The 16,583-nt window shown below is 44.9% G+C and overlaps 2 protein-coding genes across 4 annotated transcripts in view; both read right to left on the reverse strand.

The window, feature by feature from the left end:
- CNBD2 (cyclic nucleotide binding domain containing 2) overlaps nt 1–11,172 on the reverse strand; it is a 39,771-nt gene extending 28,599 nt beyond the window's left edge. The window contains exons 1-5 of one of the 3 annotated variants that reach the window (XM_083473394.1): nt 11,048–11,172; nt 8,242–8,282; nt 5,527–5,652; nt 4,567–4,620; nt 735–898 (exon numbers count right to left, since the gene is read on the reverse strand). In XM_083473394.1, the coding sequence (XP_083329520.1) occupies nt 735–898; nt 4,567–4,620; nt 5,527–5,652; nt 8,242–8,282; nt 11,048–11,108 (446 nt within the window). In that variant the 5' untranslated portion in view covers nt 11,109–11,172. Of the gene's footprint in view, nt 1–734; nt 899–4,566; nt 4,621–5,526; nt 5,653–8,241; nt 8,283–8,401; nt 8,608–11,047 lie in introns of those variants that run through there. The other 2 variants (XM_083473393.1, XM_083473395.1) reach the window with 2 other exon arrangements.
- CARF (calcium responsive transcription factor) overlaps nt 1–16,583 on the reverse strand; it is a 103,843-nt gene that overhangs the window by 57,225 nt on the left and 30,035 nt on the right. The gene's annotated exons all lie outside the window — the stretch shown is intronic.

The following is a 16,583-nucleotide window of genomic DNA, read 5'->3' on the forward strand; positions in this document are numbered from 1 at the left end:
AATCTCAGAAGCCAGAACAGCAAGAGGGATCGCTGCGCAGTGAAAGCAGCAATCCCTCTTGCTGTTCTGGCTTCTGGGATAGCTGCGCAGCCTGCATTCGCTCCATAAGACGCACACGCATTTCCCCTTACTTTTTAGGTGGAAAAAAGTGAGTCTTATAGAGCAAAAAATATGGTAAGTACGGGACCGCATAATAGCAATCCTGAAAGCAGAGCTACCAGCACTGGCATACAAAGGGGGGACTCGGGAGCGCCACCGTACTGTTACGCACTGAAGTTCTCACCCTGGGCCAGCAGGGGGATACTGTAGATAGTTTTCACTCAGGTCCAGATATGCAAATAAGAAATTGAAAGTGACATTCAGTGATTGGATAGTTACAGAAAGTGGTTACTGTTGCTTTGTAGTTGAGCTCTATATAAGCAGGCTGGCTGAACCCTTCAACCCAGTTCTGTTCTGGGCCTGTGAATAAACAAGAGCTGTTTGAAGAATCGCTGTGTCATCTGATATGTTCACCCACAACTTAACAGGTACCATTTGGGGAAAGGGTGTCAGCCATGCCCCTGCCTGTTCTCCGCTCCAGGGGTTGCAGCATGTTGCTCCGCCGCTAGCTACCAAGCCCGTTTCAGGGTATTGGTCTTAGAATTTAGATCTCTGGACAATTCAGAAAGATGGAATCAAATTACAGAAATACATTGGATTGCTACAAAGCCCACCATCGCCACCCTTCCGGTTACCGTTCGAAGCGAATCACTTTGGCCAGAAGACTTTGCAGGGTTGGACTATACTGTCGAAAGCTTTCCACGAACTGCAAGCGGTTCTGCAAATGTTTTATTTCAGAATCAGTCCTCCACGCCGGTGGCTTCTTGGTGATTTGGATTGCTTTAAAAGGAAAATGCTCCTGTGAAGATACCAAACATCGTTTAGATTAATAGACAAGCACATTTATGTGGGTCAGTGAAGGCATTCCTATGCTCCTGACAGACTGGAGCATTATTTTTCTTCTCAGGAAATAAAACCAAATGACTCCCTTCTTGCCTTTTAGGTGCACCTGCAGAACATTTTATACAGCTGTCCGTGAGATTGTCTTACATGAGAATCACAATTCAACTGAGAAAGCAATGGCTGCATTTTTTATTTTTTATTATGATTTTTTAATTAAATTTTCTGTTTTACAATGTCAGATAAGCATTTTACATACGTAAGATATCCATGGCTTCCCTTCCTCCCTTTCCATGGTTCATTCTGCATATCTTATATCCCTGCATATTTTACAAAAACTGTATCAATCGGTTTTTCCATTGTTACATCCATCAAAACTTATTTACACTGTTGTCTTAACGCTGCCAGCGTTTTCAGCTGTACACAATTATTTTCCATATATTCAATAAACATTTCCCCATTTTCTTTAAAACGTATGTTCTTCTTGTTTTCTTCTTCTATATGTCAAGTCTGCAAGTTGTGAATATTCTGTCAACTTACTGTATTTTTCCGTCTATAAGGCGAGGTTTTAACAACAGCAAAACATTGTGCCTTAATATAATAAGAAGAGAAGCTTTTGGGGGGGTGTTAAAGGCGCAGAGTGGGGATATTACGTCAATCGCCGCGTTCCTCCTGTGTAACGTTGCGCTGCCCACACACAAATGGAGCCGCGCGAAGACACCACAAGGCAACAATGGACTGCCTACAGCCTCTCTCCCCGTTGTAGGGAAGGCAGAGTGGGAGGAGGCAAGCAGAATACTGTATGGAGGCTCTGTGGAAAGTGCTTAAAGTAATTGAAAAAAAGCTTTGCCACTCTTTCCCACCCCCAAAAGCTCAACTCTGCCCCCCCTCAAAGCTCAGCAACTGCCAGCGAAGGAACAGCTGATAGGCGGCCTGTTAGATGCCTGGAGCTGTTAGCCTCTGGACAATCCTCCCTGTTAAGTTGTGGGTGAACATATCAGACCACACAGCGATTCTTCAAACAGCTCTTGTTTATTCACAGGCCAGAACAGAACTGAACTGAAGGGTTCAGCCACCCTGCTATATATAGAGCTCCACTAGAACGTAACAGTAACCATTTTCCGTAACTATCCAATCACTGAACGTCACTTTCAATCCCTTATTTGCATATGTGGACCTGAGTGAAAACTATCTACAGTATCCCCCTGCTGGCCCAGGGTGAGAACTTCAGTACATAACACTCCCCCCCTGCAAATTTCAACAAGTCAGGGCAATTCCCCCCCCCCCCCATTTTCTTAATTTGGGTTCCCCAAAAATAGGGGGCGTCCAATACATGGGGGTGTCCAATACACAGAAAAATACGGTAAGTTGCCAATTTTTTAATGTTTGAGAACTTACTCATTTTTCATTTGTGGGCTAATAAAACACAGTGCGCAGTTGTTACATACATAAATCACCTTTTCTGACACCTGGGAATTTCAGTACAGTGGTACCTCGGGTTAAGTACTTAATTTGTTCCGGAGGTCCGTTCTTAACCTAAAACTGTTCTTAACCTGAAGCACCACTTTAGCTAATGGGGCCTCCCACTGGCGCCGCGCCGCCGGAGCACAATTTCTGTTCTCATCCTGAAGCAAAGTTCTTAACCTGAAGCACTATTTCTGGGTTAGCAGAGTCTGTAACCTGAAGCGTATGTAACCCGAGGTACCACTGTATGGGTTATCCCCAACAGAAAGGACTCTGGTTTTGCGGGGGAGGGGAGTAATTTTAAACATTTTGTTCAATTCATTATAAATCATTTCCCAACACCCTTTTACCCTTTTACATGTCCACCCAGAGATTCTTAAGTATGAAGCGGTGATCAGAACTACCAGAGGAAGCAGCAGTATCTAGAAGGAGGTGTCTGCACATCTGAGGAGCATCAAGGCCACACACCTGCCACAGGCTGTCGGAATCAGGTTGTGCTACTCAGATTGCACAACTTGGAGCTGTTTGTCAACTTCTTTGTCATTTTTAGTTGAGTTGAAGCTAGTACATATGGGAGCCCTCCTGTTTCCTCTGCTAGGTGCATCCCTGGACTCCTGCCCCCCAAGTAGTGCCAGATTTACGTATAAGCTAAACAATCTATAGCTTAGGGCCCCACTCTCTTGGGGGCCCCAAAAAATTTAAAGAAAAAACCCCTGGATGTACATTTCCAATATATGAGATAAAAAAACACAAATAAAATAAAACCTGAACACAGCAACAGTGTTTTGTGTTGTGTGGGCTCCTATGATGTAAGTCATGGGCCCCCGCCTGCTAGCCTGCTCCCTAAAATATCACTGGTTTGCTCATTTCTATATATGGGGTCAGGACGCGGGTGGTGCTGTGGGTTAAACCAGAGAGCCTAGGACTTGCCGATCAGAAGGTTGGTGGTTCGAATCCCCGCGACGGGGTGAGCTCCCATTGCTCGGGGTGAGCTCCTGCCCAGATAGCAGTTCAAAAGCACGTCAAAGTGCAAGTAGATAAATAGGTACTGCTCCGGCGGGAAGGTACACGGGGTTTCGTGCGCTGCTCTGGTTCGCCAGAAGCAGCTTAGTCATGCTGGCCACATGACCTGGAAGCTGTACGCTGCCTCCCTCAGCCAATAAAGCAAGATGAGTGCCGCAACCCCAGAGTCGGTCACGACTGGACCTAATGGTCAGGGGTCCCTTTACCTTTATATATAGGGTGCCTACATTCTGCATGGACTGGTTGCATGGAAACATGTGCAAATGGCTTTAGATAGCTATTAGGTCCATAAATTACCATATAGCATATATTCAACACAAAAAACAGCGACAATTTGTTGTTGACAAAGGACAGCTGGGCATATAAAGGCGCCCATTACCTTCAGTAGCTTAGGGCCTCATCAAACCTAAATCTGGCCCTGCCTCCAAGCCCTACCCCATGGCATTGCTGACTGACGCTCTCTCCTGTTATGTGTACATCTTTGGGTGTGAATCACACCACGGTGGTCCCGCAATCTCTCAACTTTTCTTCTTCTTCTTCTTCAATGGTGATGCTTCAAAATGGCCTCTGCTTTGATCTCATGATGGCTAGGTGTTATGTACTGAGTTGAATAGGATCCAAAATGCAGCAGTCTGATTGGTCCTAGAACAATAGGATCCAGAATGCAGCAGTCTGATTAGTCCACAGGAGCCACCCAATCCAGCTCCAGGTGGAAGTGAATCCGCAACCTGATTGGCCTACAGGTGAATCCCGGAAATAGCCAATCACGTGGGGCCCATTGTGTAAATAATGCATATAAAGCAGACATTCTGGGGGAACTTCCATTCCTCCTCACCATTATGAGCTGAATGAGCATGAAATCCACTCTCATATTTCAGGAGGTCACTTGGGAAGCAAAAGAGCATTTCAGGATTGTGCTAAGGTGATCCACATCACGGGTGAGGAAGCAGGCAGGGCCATGTATTCAAAGACCACTTCTCAAGGAAGAAGCAACGTCACCCTTGGCTTATTAAGCCACTTTCCCCAGTAATAGCAAAACACACCAAACGGTTATATTCAAGCAACTGAACTAAACCTACAAACACAAATGCCTACTGTTACTGTAAGGGCAAGAAAAGACATAAGATGGTTTGTCCTGACCTTTGAAACACTGAACTCATGGCGATCAAACACAGCATTGGCAGTTTTCTTGTCCTGTAAGTTAGACGACAAGCTGCAATTAATTTCGTTATGCATCACACAAGAAGAAAAAGCTTAAGTATGTTAGCTCTTTTAAATAACTTTATTATAATTAAGAAGTCCTATGACCCTTTAGCATTGGTGGTATAGTGGTGAGCATAGCTGCTTTCCAAGCAGTTGACCCGGGTTTGTTTCCCGGGCAACGCAGAGAGTCTTTCTAGGGACGCGGGTGGTGCTGTGGGTTAAACCACAGAGCCTAGCGCTTGCCGATCAGAAGGTCGGCGGTTCAAATCCCCATGACGGGGTGAGCTCCCGTTGCTCAGTCCCTGCTTCTGCCAACCCAGCAGTTCGAAAGCATGTCAAAGTGCAAGTAGATAAATAGGTACCACTCAGGTGGGAAGGTAAACGGCGTTTCCGTGCATTGCTCTGGTTCGCCAGAAGTGGCTTAGTCATGCTGGCCACATGACCCGGAAGCTGTACGCCAGCTCCCTCGGCCAATAAAGCGAGATGAGCACCGCAACTCCAGAGTCGTTCGCGACTGGACCTAACAGTCAGGGGTACCTTTACCTTTACCCCTTTATGACCCTTTAAGGACTTATAAGCTATGCAAGGTCCGGTGCAGTTTCAAATTGGATGGGCGAATGGCACGTTGAAATTACTGCATCCCAGGGGGTTGGACTAGATGACCCTTGGGGTCCCTTCCAACTTACAGAGAATCTTACTGTGTTTCTATTCTATGATTTCAGCACAAGCCGACTTCATTGGGTGCAGCAGGTTCCTCAACCTCTGCTTCAAAAGCTCAGGCAATCATCATTATTTTATTAAATAGAAAAAGCACCAATGAGGAACGAGAGCAATCGTAAATACAGTTTTGGTTGTGGTATTTTTGTGTGTGTGTGTGTGTTTTGCAATATTCCTTACTTCCTCAATCACCCCACGAGTGTCTTTCTCTACCAGGTGAAAACATGAGAATCCTTTCAGTCCACGCCGGAAGCACCGACATACCTTGATCATCAGGATAACATTCTTAAAAAACCTGTGGAAGTTCTTTGGGGGTGGGGGAAGGAAAAATGCAATGAAACAAACAATGGTGTCACTTCTGTTTTGAGGAGCAAGGATAGAGATAGATAGATAGATAGATAGATAGATAGATGATAGATAGGTATTAGATGGGATTACACACACACATACACACACACACACACAACCAGATGGCTACACTACCATGTTCCACTTCTTAGACTGACTAATATAATATCAGATTTTTCTCTTTCCCTTCCATTACGGTGTTACTCCTTTGTCCTACCCAGGGCCGGCCCACTCATGAGGCACAGCGAGGTGACCACCTCAGGCGGCACAATCCACAGGGGCGGCAGATGCCCATGTAGGTCTTCATTCCTCCTTTTGAGGCATCTGAATATAGACTGCATTTTTAATCAAGGCTTATATTGGCTTATATCTTGATCAGGTTCCTAAATTAAATGGGCTTATATTCACAAATGTTTCATGCCAGGCAGAAGACCAGCTGCTTAGAGAACCTTGGCAATGTTTTCCTCCTAGACAAGGGGCCCCTTGATTTATAGCAGAAAACAATTCTCAAAGTCGTAAAAAGGGAATTACAGGCTAAGAGCAAGGTTACAGACCCAACATAATTAAGAGTTGGTAAATAGTAAAATAAAACCATTAAACTTGAGCCACAGGACAAAAGGCCAAGAGCAAATGGAAGAGAAAACAACTGGCTGGAGAAGGGGAAGAGGCTTTTATTTCCTATTTTATTTTGAGGCTGTAAACTGTTCCTTCCTTTTACTTTGAGGTTTATTCCTTTTAAAAGGCTACCAATGTTATGTATTAAATATATTGGCTTAAATGTAATTATGCAAAGGATTTAAGAAATGCTAGATTCTTATTTCATATAGTTGTAAGAGTTGTATTTATCCTGAAATTAAGTCAGCCACCAGCCTAGCCCCCTGCCAGACAGGAGACGCCAATCGAGCACTCATGACAAATGGTTGTCAGGCCTTTGTTTAAAGACCTCCAAAAGGAGATATTTCATTGATGATGCATGAGAATATGAACCCAAGGTCTCTGACATCTGTTCAAGATAAAAATTTAAAATTATTAACCATCTGTTTTGGAGGGCAAGGAAGGCAAGAGGTGAGCTGGTAATTAAGATTCCTTGTTGAGACACATGTAAGATATATTACTACTTATTTGTCATTTATAGATGTAACAATATATAGCTCTTTGTGTTCCATATAAGGACAGGAGGATATGGGTGTATCTTTTAGGATTGGTTATAGCAATCAGCCAATAGGAAATTCAACCAGGCTGATTGGACAGAGGCAGCCAAAGGAGGAGCAAAGGGGGCTGGATTAAGGGAATATAAGTGCTGGCCATAATGGCAGGAGGCCAGGCCAGAGCTAGGTAACCATATACCACTGTGCCTCTTATTTATTTGTCTGACAAATAAATTATTATTTTAATTTCTCTATTGCTGCGTTGAATATTTCATTCCAGCTAAGCGTTAACCACAAGCAGGGTGCTACACTTTGTTCCTGAAACTGCTGCTTGCCTTCTATCACTGTGCCATTGAGAGCATGCTCACTTATGGCTTATGTGTGTGGTACGGAAGCTGTACTACCCAGGACAGGATGGGGTTGTGCAGGGTTGTTAAGGCAGCAGAGAGCATTGTTGGCTGCCCACTCTCCACCTTAGAGCAGATTTATGCCACAAGGTGCCATAGGAAGGCACTGGACATAGTAAAAGATCCATCGCATCCTGGTCACTGTCTCTTCGAGCTCTTGCCGTCGGGACGGATATATAGGACGATGAAGACAAGAACGAGACGTCTTAAGAACAGCTTCTTCTCCAGAGCGATCTTGGCCCTGAATGGGAAGCCTGGACTTTGAAAGTCATCTAATCTCCCTTGCTGTATTATACTGTATTGTTTAATTAGTGTTTTTATGGAGCAGTCAAGTAATTTCATTGTAATTGCCCCGATGGGGGAAATGACAATAAAGATATTATTATAATATTATTATTATTATTATATGTTGATCTCTACTCAATCCCTTCTTCCCTGGAGGGGAGGGGGGCACCGTTTTGTGGTTCGCCTCAGGCGCCAAAATATATTGGGCTGGCGTGCTGCTTCATCTCACCACTGAGATATTATTGTACCCTCATTGCTCCTTACCCATCAATGCTCCCTCTTATCCCACACTGCATCCCCCCCCCATTAAAACTAATTTTATGGCCGAAAATAATGCTCTTTTTTCAGGTGACTGTGGCCACCGGCACTTTATAATTTTACTCTTTCAAACTGCAGAGATGGCAAGCCTAAAACATGCTTTATCGGGGAGCGAGCTCCATGAAATTTATTGGGACTTACTTGTGAGAAGACATGCGTAAAAGATCAGGGCTGTTAAAAATCTGTTCAGCTTGGTCTTCTCTGATAAATCAGTTTCGTACTCCTCCTCTTCCTCATATTTTTCTCTCTTACACTCCTTCCCTCTTTAGTGTGCATCTGTCTTTCATTTAGAGCCAGTTAAATTTATTTTATTTTCTTTGCCAGTCATTACCTACCTCCGAAGGGCTCAAACAGAAAATTAAGTGTCCCACGCAGGGAATAAGACATACCTGATATGCAATTCGCCGTCCCCTGGAAAATCGTCTAGAATCTATTAAGACAAAATTACACAGCCTGTTCTTAAAATCTTTGACCTGAACTTTGTCCACCTGTTAAGAGAATGAAAAGTCCATTTCCTCTCCCTCAACTTATAGACAGGTGGGAAGATACCTTCTAGATCTCTCGATAATTTTGGTTTGGCTTTTTTGGGCTTCCTCTCCCAGCTGCGCTGTGGTGCCTCCCATATTCTTCCAGAGGACCCCACAATCTTGAGGAGAACTTCAGGGTATACCGATTTTCCACAAGACATCCTCATTAAACCATTGCTGTCCAGTTTTTGTTACCTGTGATGTCCTCCTGTGGGTTTTTTTTTTTAACCAGGCCTAATTTATGTGGATTATTGGGGGGGGGGTAATAAAATTCAATTGTGACATCAGCCTAGCCCAGGGGTCAGCAAACATTTACAGTAGGGGGCCAGTCCACTGTCCCTCAGACCTTGTGGGGGGCCGGACTACATTTTTTGGGGGAAATGAACGAATTCCTATGCCCCACAAATAACCCAGAGATGCATTTTTTTAAAAAAAGGACACATTCCACTCATGTAAAAACACACTGATTCCTGGACCATCCATGGGCCGGATTGAGCAGGCGATTGGGCCGGATCTGACCCCTGGGCCTTAGTTTCCCTACCCATGGCCTAGCAAATGTGGACATACAAGCACTATAGCCTTATCAAGGCTCATATAGTAAAGGTAAAAGGACCCCTGACCATTAGGTCCAGTTGTGACCGACTCTGGGGTTGCAGCGCTCATCTCGCTTTATTGGCCGAGGGAGCCGGCGTACAGCTTCCGGGTCATGTGGCCAGCATGACTAAGCCGCTTCTGGCAAACCAGAGCAGCGCATAGAAACACCGTTTACCTTCCCGCCGGAGCAGTACCTATTTATCTACTTGCACTTTGACGTGCTTTCGAACTGCTAGGTTGGCAGGAGCAGGGACCGAGCAACGGGAGCTCACCCCGTCACGGGGATTCAAACCGCCGACCTTCTGATCGGCAAGCCCTAGGCTCTGTGGTTTGCACCACAGCGCCACTCGCGTCCCCATGTGCATTGCACCCAGCACCCCCTGCCCCCCGCATTCTTTCTGGACAGGTGGCAGGTATTGGATGATCTGAGGGAGGGCTGCTTCCCCCTCCCCGGCCCTGGGGTTTTGGGGGGAGGATAACTACTCCCATATTATCCTCGTTATCCACACAAAAGGGCTCAGCTGTTATGGGACAGCTGTTTGCCATGCCAGTCAAACAGGAAGTGCTCAGCATGGTGCTTTCAATCTAGATTGATTCTAGATCCTGCCACCCAAAAGAGTGACAGTTGCATGCATTTGAAACCCCTGCCCTTGCTTGGGTTACCCATGCCTTTACTCCTCCGCACATGCCCCTGGCGAATGAAAAAGACAGTGGCAATTGCAAGCTTGGAATATGCCCACCCTTGGCATCATTGAGCATCAATACACAACACTGCTGCTATGCTTTTTTAAACAAACAAACAAACAAACAAACAAACAAACAAACAAACAAACACCTGACTTTATTTTTACAGATTGTTCTGAGCCCATGGGAAAGAGTGTGATATAAATATACCAGCTGCACCAATGCTAAGAGACAAGGCTCCATGGCTATTAGATATGAAAAGCAAACTTCTGTAACAAAATGTTGCAGCATGAAGTGCTTCTGTTCAGAATGCACCACTCTATTCTCTCTCTAGACCGGTACTTTGTTTCAGTCAGCATTCTGTATCCAGCGAACATTCCAATGGGTTGCCTTGTTTTCGTTTTTGCTTTTGGTTCCCAAAATTGGGGGGGGGGGGGAGAGAGAATTTCCCCTAAACGTTTTTTTGCAATTCTGCAAACTCTGGAGTTCCCTCACAACTACTTTTCTCTCTTGCTTGTGTGGGGGTGCTGCTGTTTTGTTTATATAAGAAAAAAGATCATTATGTGATAGTCAAAGGGAAAGCTCTATAAATACAGAGGATGTATATCCCGGGACGCGGGTGGCACTGTGGGTTAAACCACAGAGCCTAGGCCTTGCTGATCAGAGGGTTGGCGGTTCGAATCCCCGCGACGGGGTGAGCTCCCATTGCTCGGTCCCTGCTCCTGCCAACCTAGCAGTTCAAAAGCACGTCAAAGTGCAAGTAGATAAATAGGTACCACGCTGGCAGGAAGGTAAACGGCGTTTCCGTGCGCTGCTCTGGTTCACCAGAAGCGGCTTAGTCATGCTGGCCACATGAAGCCAATAAAGCGAGATGAGTGCCGCAACCCCAGAGTCGGCCACGACTGGACCTAATGGTCAAGGGTCCCTTTACCTTTACCTTATCTCTCGGAATACTAGCTGTCGGAAATAAACAACAGGGGATAGCCTGTTGTTTATCATCTCCAAGTCTTGCTTTGGACTTATCCAGACTCCAGAGGCATCTGCCTAATCATTGTTGGAAACACAATGCTGTCCAATGTAACTTAGTTCGCAGTTATGCTACAAGGACCTCAAGAACTCTCCCTGACCGTCTTCAGAACAAGGGGTTATACATAAAAACTAAGTTGGTAGGAAATCACACTCTCAAAGCCACAACACAGGAGAGAAGATCTCAGTGAAATCAAAGTGAGAGCAGCTGTAGAAAAGGAATTTTGTTAGACGTGCAACAAGAGGATGTAGGATGATCATAGATGTGACCTTCAGGAACAGGTCAAGGAAGATATATTCCCCACCACCACCTGCTGAATAAGGGAAGAGACTAGGTCATTCTGTCCTGCTCCCCAGCACTCACTGAACCAAATATGCTGCAATCCGGCAGAATACAGTTCTCTTCTCCAGAGCTTTGCAGGCATGGCGAGAGGCTACCTGGGAGTCACTTCGCTTGGAGGCCTTAGATTTCCCCCACCAAAAGACCTTCTGTGACAGAATCAGAACCAACGGCTATAGAATCGGGCAACTGCACTCTCAAGATAATCCACATTCCGTTCTATTTTCTAGAGGCAGAGAACACAAGAGCAGTCTTGCTAGCCTGGGCCTAACGTTTACACCACCTAGTGTTCTGTTTCCATTCTTCTGTGGAAGATTAACTCACGGTCTTAACAGTGAGTCCGCAAGTGACTGTGGAGGCCAATTCTGGATCCACGCATCCTTCCACAGTGGGGACATAGGTTTCCGGGCAGCAGGTGATCATGGTGAGGATTTGCCAAGCGTGCCTTCCTCTTAGCACATTTCTCCCTTTCGTCCTGAGTTTGAACATCTTCAAAGTCCATGACACCTTTGGTAAAGGCTGCTCTCCAACACTGGCTCGCAGTCCAGTGTTTACCAGTTTTCGGTGTTTATACTGCATTTTTTAAAAAAGATTTGCCTTGAGAGAGTCTTTAAACCTCTTTTGTTGACCACCAGCATTACGCTTTCCATTTTTAAGTTCAGAATAGAGTAGTTCCTTTGGAAGACGATCATCAGGCATCTGCACAACATGACTAGTCCAACAAAGTTGATGTTGAAGAATCATTTCTTTGACACTGGTGATCTTTGCTTCTTCCAGCTTTAGTTTGACTGTCTTCCCCAGCAATGTGTACAAATTTTCAGAGACACCGTTGATGGAATCTTTCAAGGAGTTGGAGATGGCATTTATTAGTGGTTCATATAATAAATATGCAAGGGCAGCAGCAATTTTCTTTTGGTTATGCAAGCACCTAACACATTTAGTAGCTGTTATATTCAACAAAGGCCCGTATTGTAAAAGCTATGTTTTTCCCAGTAGTGATGTATGGAAGTGAGAGCTGGACCATAAAGAAGACTGATCGCCAAAGAATTGATGCTTTTGAATTAAGGTGCTGGAGGAGACTCTTGAGAGTCCCATGGACTGCAAGAAGAACAAACCTATCCATTCTGAAGGAAATCAGCCCTGAGTGCTCACTGGAAGGACAGATCCTGAAGCTGAGGCTCCAATACTTTGGCCACCTCCTGAGAAGAGAAGACTCCCTGGAAAAGACCCTGATGCTGGGAAAGATGGAGGGCACAAGGAGAAGGGGACGACAGAGGACGAGATGGTTGGTCAGTGTTCTCGAAGCTACCAACATGAGTTTGAATAAACTGCGGGAGGCAGTGGAAGACAGGAGTGCCTGCCATGCTCTGGTCCATGGAGTCACAAAGAGTCGGACACGACTAAACGACTAAACAACAACAACAAACATATTCAACCAGCCATAGCTCAGTGACATCTACTTTGCACTCAGGTCCTGGGTTCAGGTCCTGGCACCTAGGGAGAGGGGTGTTGGGAGATTCCCTGTGTGACACACTGGAGAGGTCAGTGCAGAGTTGGCAATAGGGTGGGACAGTGGTCTGCCTCAGAATGTGGGAGCTTCCTATGTAATATTTTATTTTAAAAATGAAGTAGATAAAAGCAACTGAGAGGTCTTTGCATGCAGTCCTGTCCTCACCGTCATCTTTTCCCCATTTAAAATAAAATTAAAAAATCAGTTACCGGTATGTTTATTCACATACAGTGGTACCTCGGGTTACATACGCTTCAGGTTACATACACTTCAGGTTACAGACTCCACTAACCCAGAAATAGTGCTTCAAGTTAAGAACTATGCTTCAGGATGAGAACAGAAATCGTGCTCCGGCGGCACGACAGCAGCAGGAGGCCCCATTAGCTGAAGTGGTGCTTCAGGTTAAGAACAGTTTCAGGTTAAGAACGGACCTCCGGAACGAATTAAGTACTTAACCCGAGGTACCACTGTATTCAGACTGTATTAAGCTGAAGGAAAATGATGCCAGGCACTTCTGACAGCTTTTTTTTTTTTTAATGGCATGCAACTGTTAAAAACAAGAACCGTTCAACAAGGTAGAAAACATGGATCGCCAGCAATGCAGTTTGGAGAACCTGTTCCGTTTGGCTGTCTGTTACCTTTAAAAACAGCATTTAACAAAAAATGCATCTTAACCCGCTCCCAGTTTTATTCAATGATAACTATTTCAAAACTATGTATGGGGATATATGGATTTGGCAGGAGGCACACATAAATCACAGCCTTTAAGCAGACCACAATTTTAAAGGAGGTTTTCAGTAGTTAGAACTGGTTGTGCAGACGTTACTGTTTTCCTTTGCATTTGGCAGAAAGTATGCGGGTGGCGCTGTGGGTTAAACCACAGAGCCTAGCACTTGCCGATCAGAAGGTCGGAGGTTCGAATCCCCGCGATGGGGTGAGCTCCCGTTGCTCGGTCCCTGCTCCTGCCAACCTAGCAGTTCAAAAGCACGTCAAAGTGCAAGTAGATAAATAGGTATCGCTCCAGAGGGAAGGTAAATGGCGTTTCCGTGCACTGCTCTGGTTCGCCGAAGCGGCTTAGTCATGCTGGCCACATGACCAGCTGTACGCCAGCTCCCTCGGCCAATAAAGTGAGATGAGTGCCGCAACCCCAGAGTCGGTCACGACTGGGCCTAATGGTCAGGGGTATAATAGAAAAATAAGCATGAAATTAGGTTAAAGGTGTGTGAAAGAAAGTAATAGAAGTGGAAAGAAATTGGAATTCAGTAGATTGGAAGTCTAACACAAAGGTGGGGTGAGGGGTGGTGGACGGTGATGGGAAAAGGAATTATCTGTGGGACTGAATGTAGGCATGTTTGTATATATTTAAGGATTGTATGAAATGTATGTTTGTATGCTTGTATATTCGCAATATGTGTGTACTTTATAATAAAAAATAATTTTTAAAAATAGAGGCAGGGCTGTAGACAGCAGGCACCAGCTGGCTCCCTCTTCACACAACACATATGGAAACAAAAAGTTACAGCAATGTTTGGCTTTTCTCTTCTTATAAGGAAGCCTTGAGGCTGTGGCACCACCATCTTCTGGGAGTGAATCGCAGAACGACAAGCGCCAGGAAAAAGCATTTTCAGACAGCTGAGTGGCAAGTTTGAAATCGCAGCTGTTTCAGACACCTCTTTTGCCTTTGGTAAGCCAGCTTTTGTCAGACTTGCGTTCAACCGAACGACTCTTCCGGTCGAGTCCTCTGACGTGATTAGCGACCTGAGCCTTTGATGAGGCTCCAAGCACATCCCCCCATTACACAGAGTATCCAGCACGCAGGGAAGGAGCCGAGATAGTATGAGCTACATTGCATGCAAAGAGCGTTTTATTTCTAACTATGCAAACAGTGGAGCAGAGATATACATGCTCTCTCTTTGAAAGCAGAGAGCAACTGAAACACAAAGGAACAGGAAACCAGTAACGTCACATCCGTCTCCTGTCTTCCGTGAGACTTCCAACAGCCTTGAATGCCTGGAATGCAAAACAGAGTCTTGTGACTCCAAGGACTGCACAGTGGCAACACACAGAAACCTAACAGCTTTTGGGATTATTTCATTAAAATGAAACATCTGTTTTGGCAAAGCCAAGGGTTGCACCAAAAAATGCGTGCTGAGAAACTATCAGAAGTTTTTAATTCGGACCAGCTTCTTCCCATTTATACTCTCTATTCTCAGCTAGTTTTGTTTGGCAAATTCTTCCCTCTTCAACCCATCCACTATTTGAGTTTCCCCTCAAACTAGCCACAATCTAATGGAGATGAGACCTTAAATTTGCCCTTCTGTCTCTACCAAGTGAGGCAACAAACAGCATTGCTGCTGGTAACAAACATATTATGACGGGGGGCATGTCATCAAGGACACAGCTGTCTACTAAGAAAAGATTCACTGAAGCAAAACAGATCCAACACAGTGAGAAATTAAGCCTGCCGTGTAATCTTAAGAATTAAGGAGAAGGAAATGCGTATTGTTGACTTGGAACAAGGCCCTTCATAGAGCACTGAAGGAACTGTCTGGTCCGGTTCTGGTCTGTAGAGGAGTCTGTGCATACACTGTGAAGGATATTTGATGTTTAAGGAGGTTTCAGGTTATTATGAATCTCAAAATGAAGCTCAGTGTCATAGGTGTGCCCAGTTTGGAGGAGGCACGGTTGGCAAACGAAGAGAATACACTGGAATACTACTATCAAAGGACATACTCTATTAACATTATGTTTTAAAAAACTGTATGCAGCCTTTCCACAAACAGAATCATGCTCAAAGCAGGCATGTTCAGAACCATTATCACAGACTTAGCTGGCCGTGCAGAAACTGAAAAGATAGTGGCTTTTTAACAAGTCTGTAATCCGACAAAAATATGGCATAGCCATGTCCTAATACCACTGAAGAATATTGTTCATGATATTCTTCCCTGTGAGTGGTCAACATTGATGCCGAAATCCAGCATCGCCTGAGCTCTGGAAGTGCGGCTTTCTCCCGATTGAAGTGCAGTGTGTTTGGCAGGGAAACCAAAATGCTTGTTTACAAAGCTATTGTACTACCAACCTTACTGTATGCTTCTGAAACATGGGCCACCTACAAACGCCATCTACAACTTCTCAAAAGATTCCATCAACAGTGTCTCTGAAAAATCTTACACATCACTTGGGAAGACAGGTGAACTAATATCAGTGTACTGGATGAAGCAAAGATCACCAGTGTTGAAGCAATGTTTCTTCAGCATCAACTTTGTTGGACTGGTCATGTTGTGCAGATGCCTGATTATCACCTTCCAAAACAACTCTAGTCATACCTCGGGTTAAAGTTGCTTCAGTTGAGCGTTTTCGGGTTGCACTCCGCAGCGACCCGGAAGTAACGGAATGTGTTACTTCTGGGTTTTGCCACTCGCGTATGCGCACAAAATGACGTCACACGCATGCGCAGAAGCGGCAAATCATGACCCACGCAGAGGCGTGTTGCGTTTGCTTCAGGATGCAAACAGGGCTCCGGAACGGATCCCGTTCGCATCCAGAGGCACCACTGTACTCTATTCCGAACTTAAAAATGGAAAGCATAATGCTGGTGTCAACAAAAGAGGCTTAAAGACTGTCTCAAGGCAAATCTAAAAATATGTAGTATAAACACCGACAACTGGGAAACACTGGCCTGCAAGCGCTCCAGTTGGAGAACAGCCTTTACCAAAGGTGTCATGGACTTTGAAGACACTCAAACTCAGAACGCAAGGGAGAACCAATATCTCCACTGTGGAAGGACGTGTGGATCCAGAACTGGCCTTCACAGTTACTTACAGACTCACTGTTAAAACCGTGTTTATGGAAGACAATCTTACTGGGTTACGAGTGATCACCAAAGATATTCTTCCCAGTAAACTTTATAATGGGTATCCACCGGATAGCAATGTCATCCTTCAGTTCCGCTTTGGATTTCAGGCAAATCAAGTTCTTCCTTTAATAAAATACAGTTGCAATGTGTTACACGGAAACATACATAATAGCAAGCATGTCACAAAGTTTGTA

This window comes from Podarcis liolepis (assembly GCF_965112155.1).
Source record: "Podarcis liolepis genome assembly, chromosome: 1".
In the NCBI taxonomy this organism is placed as follows: Eukaryota; Metazoa; Chordata; class Lepidosauria; order Squamata; family Lacertidae; genus Podarcis; species Podarcis liolepis.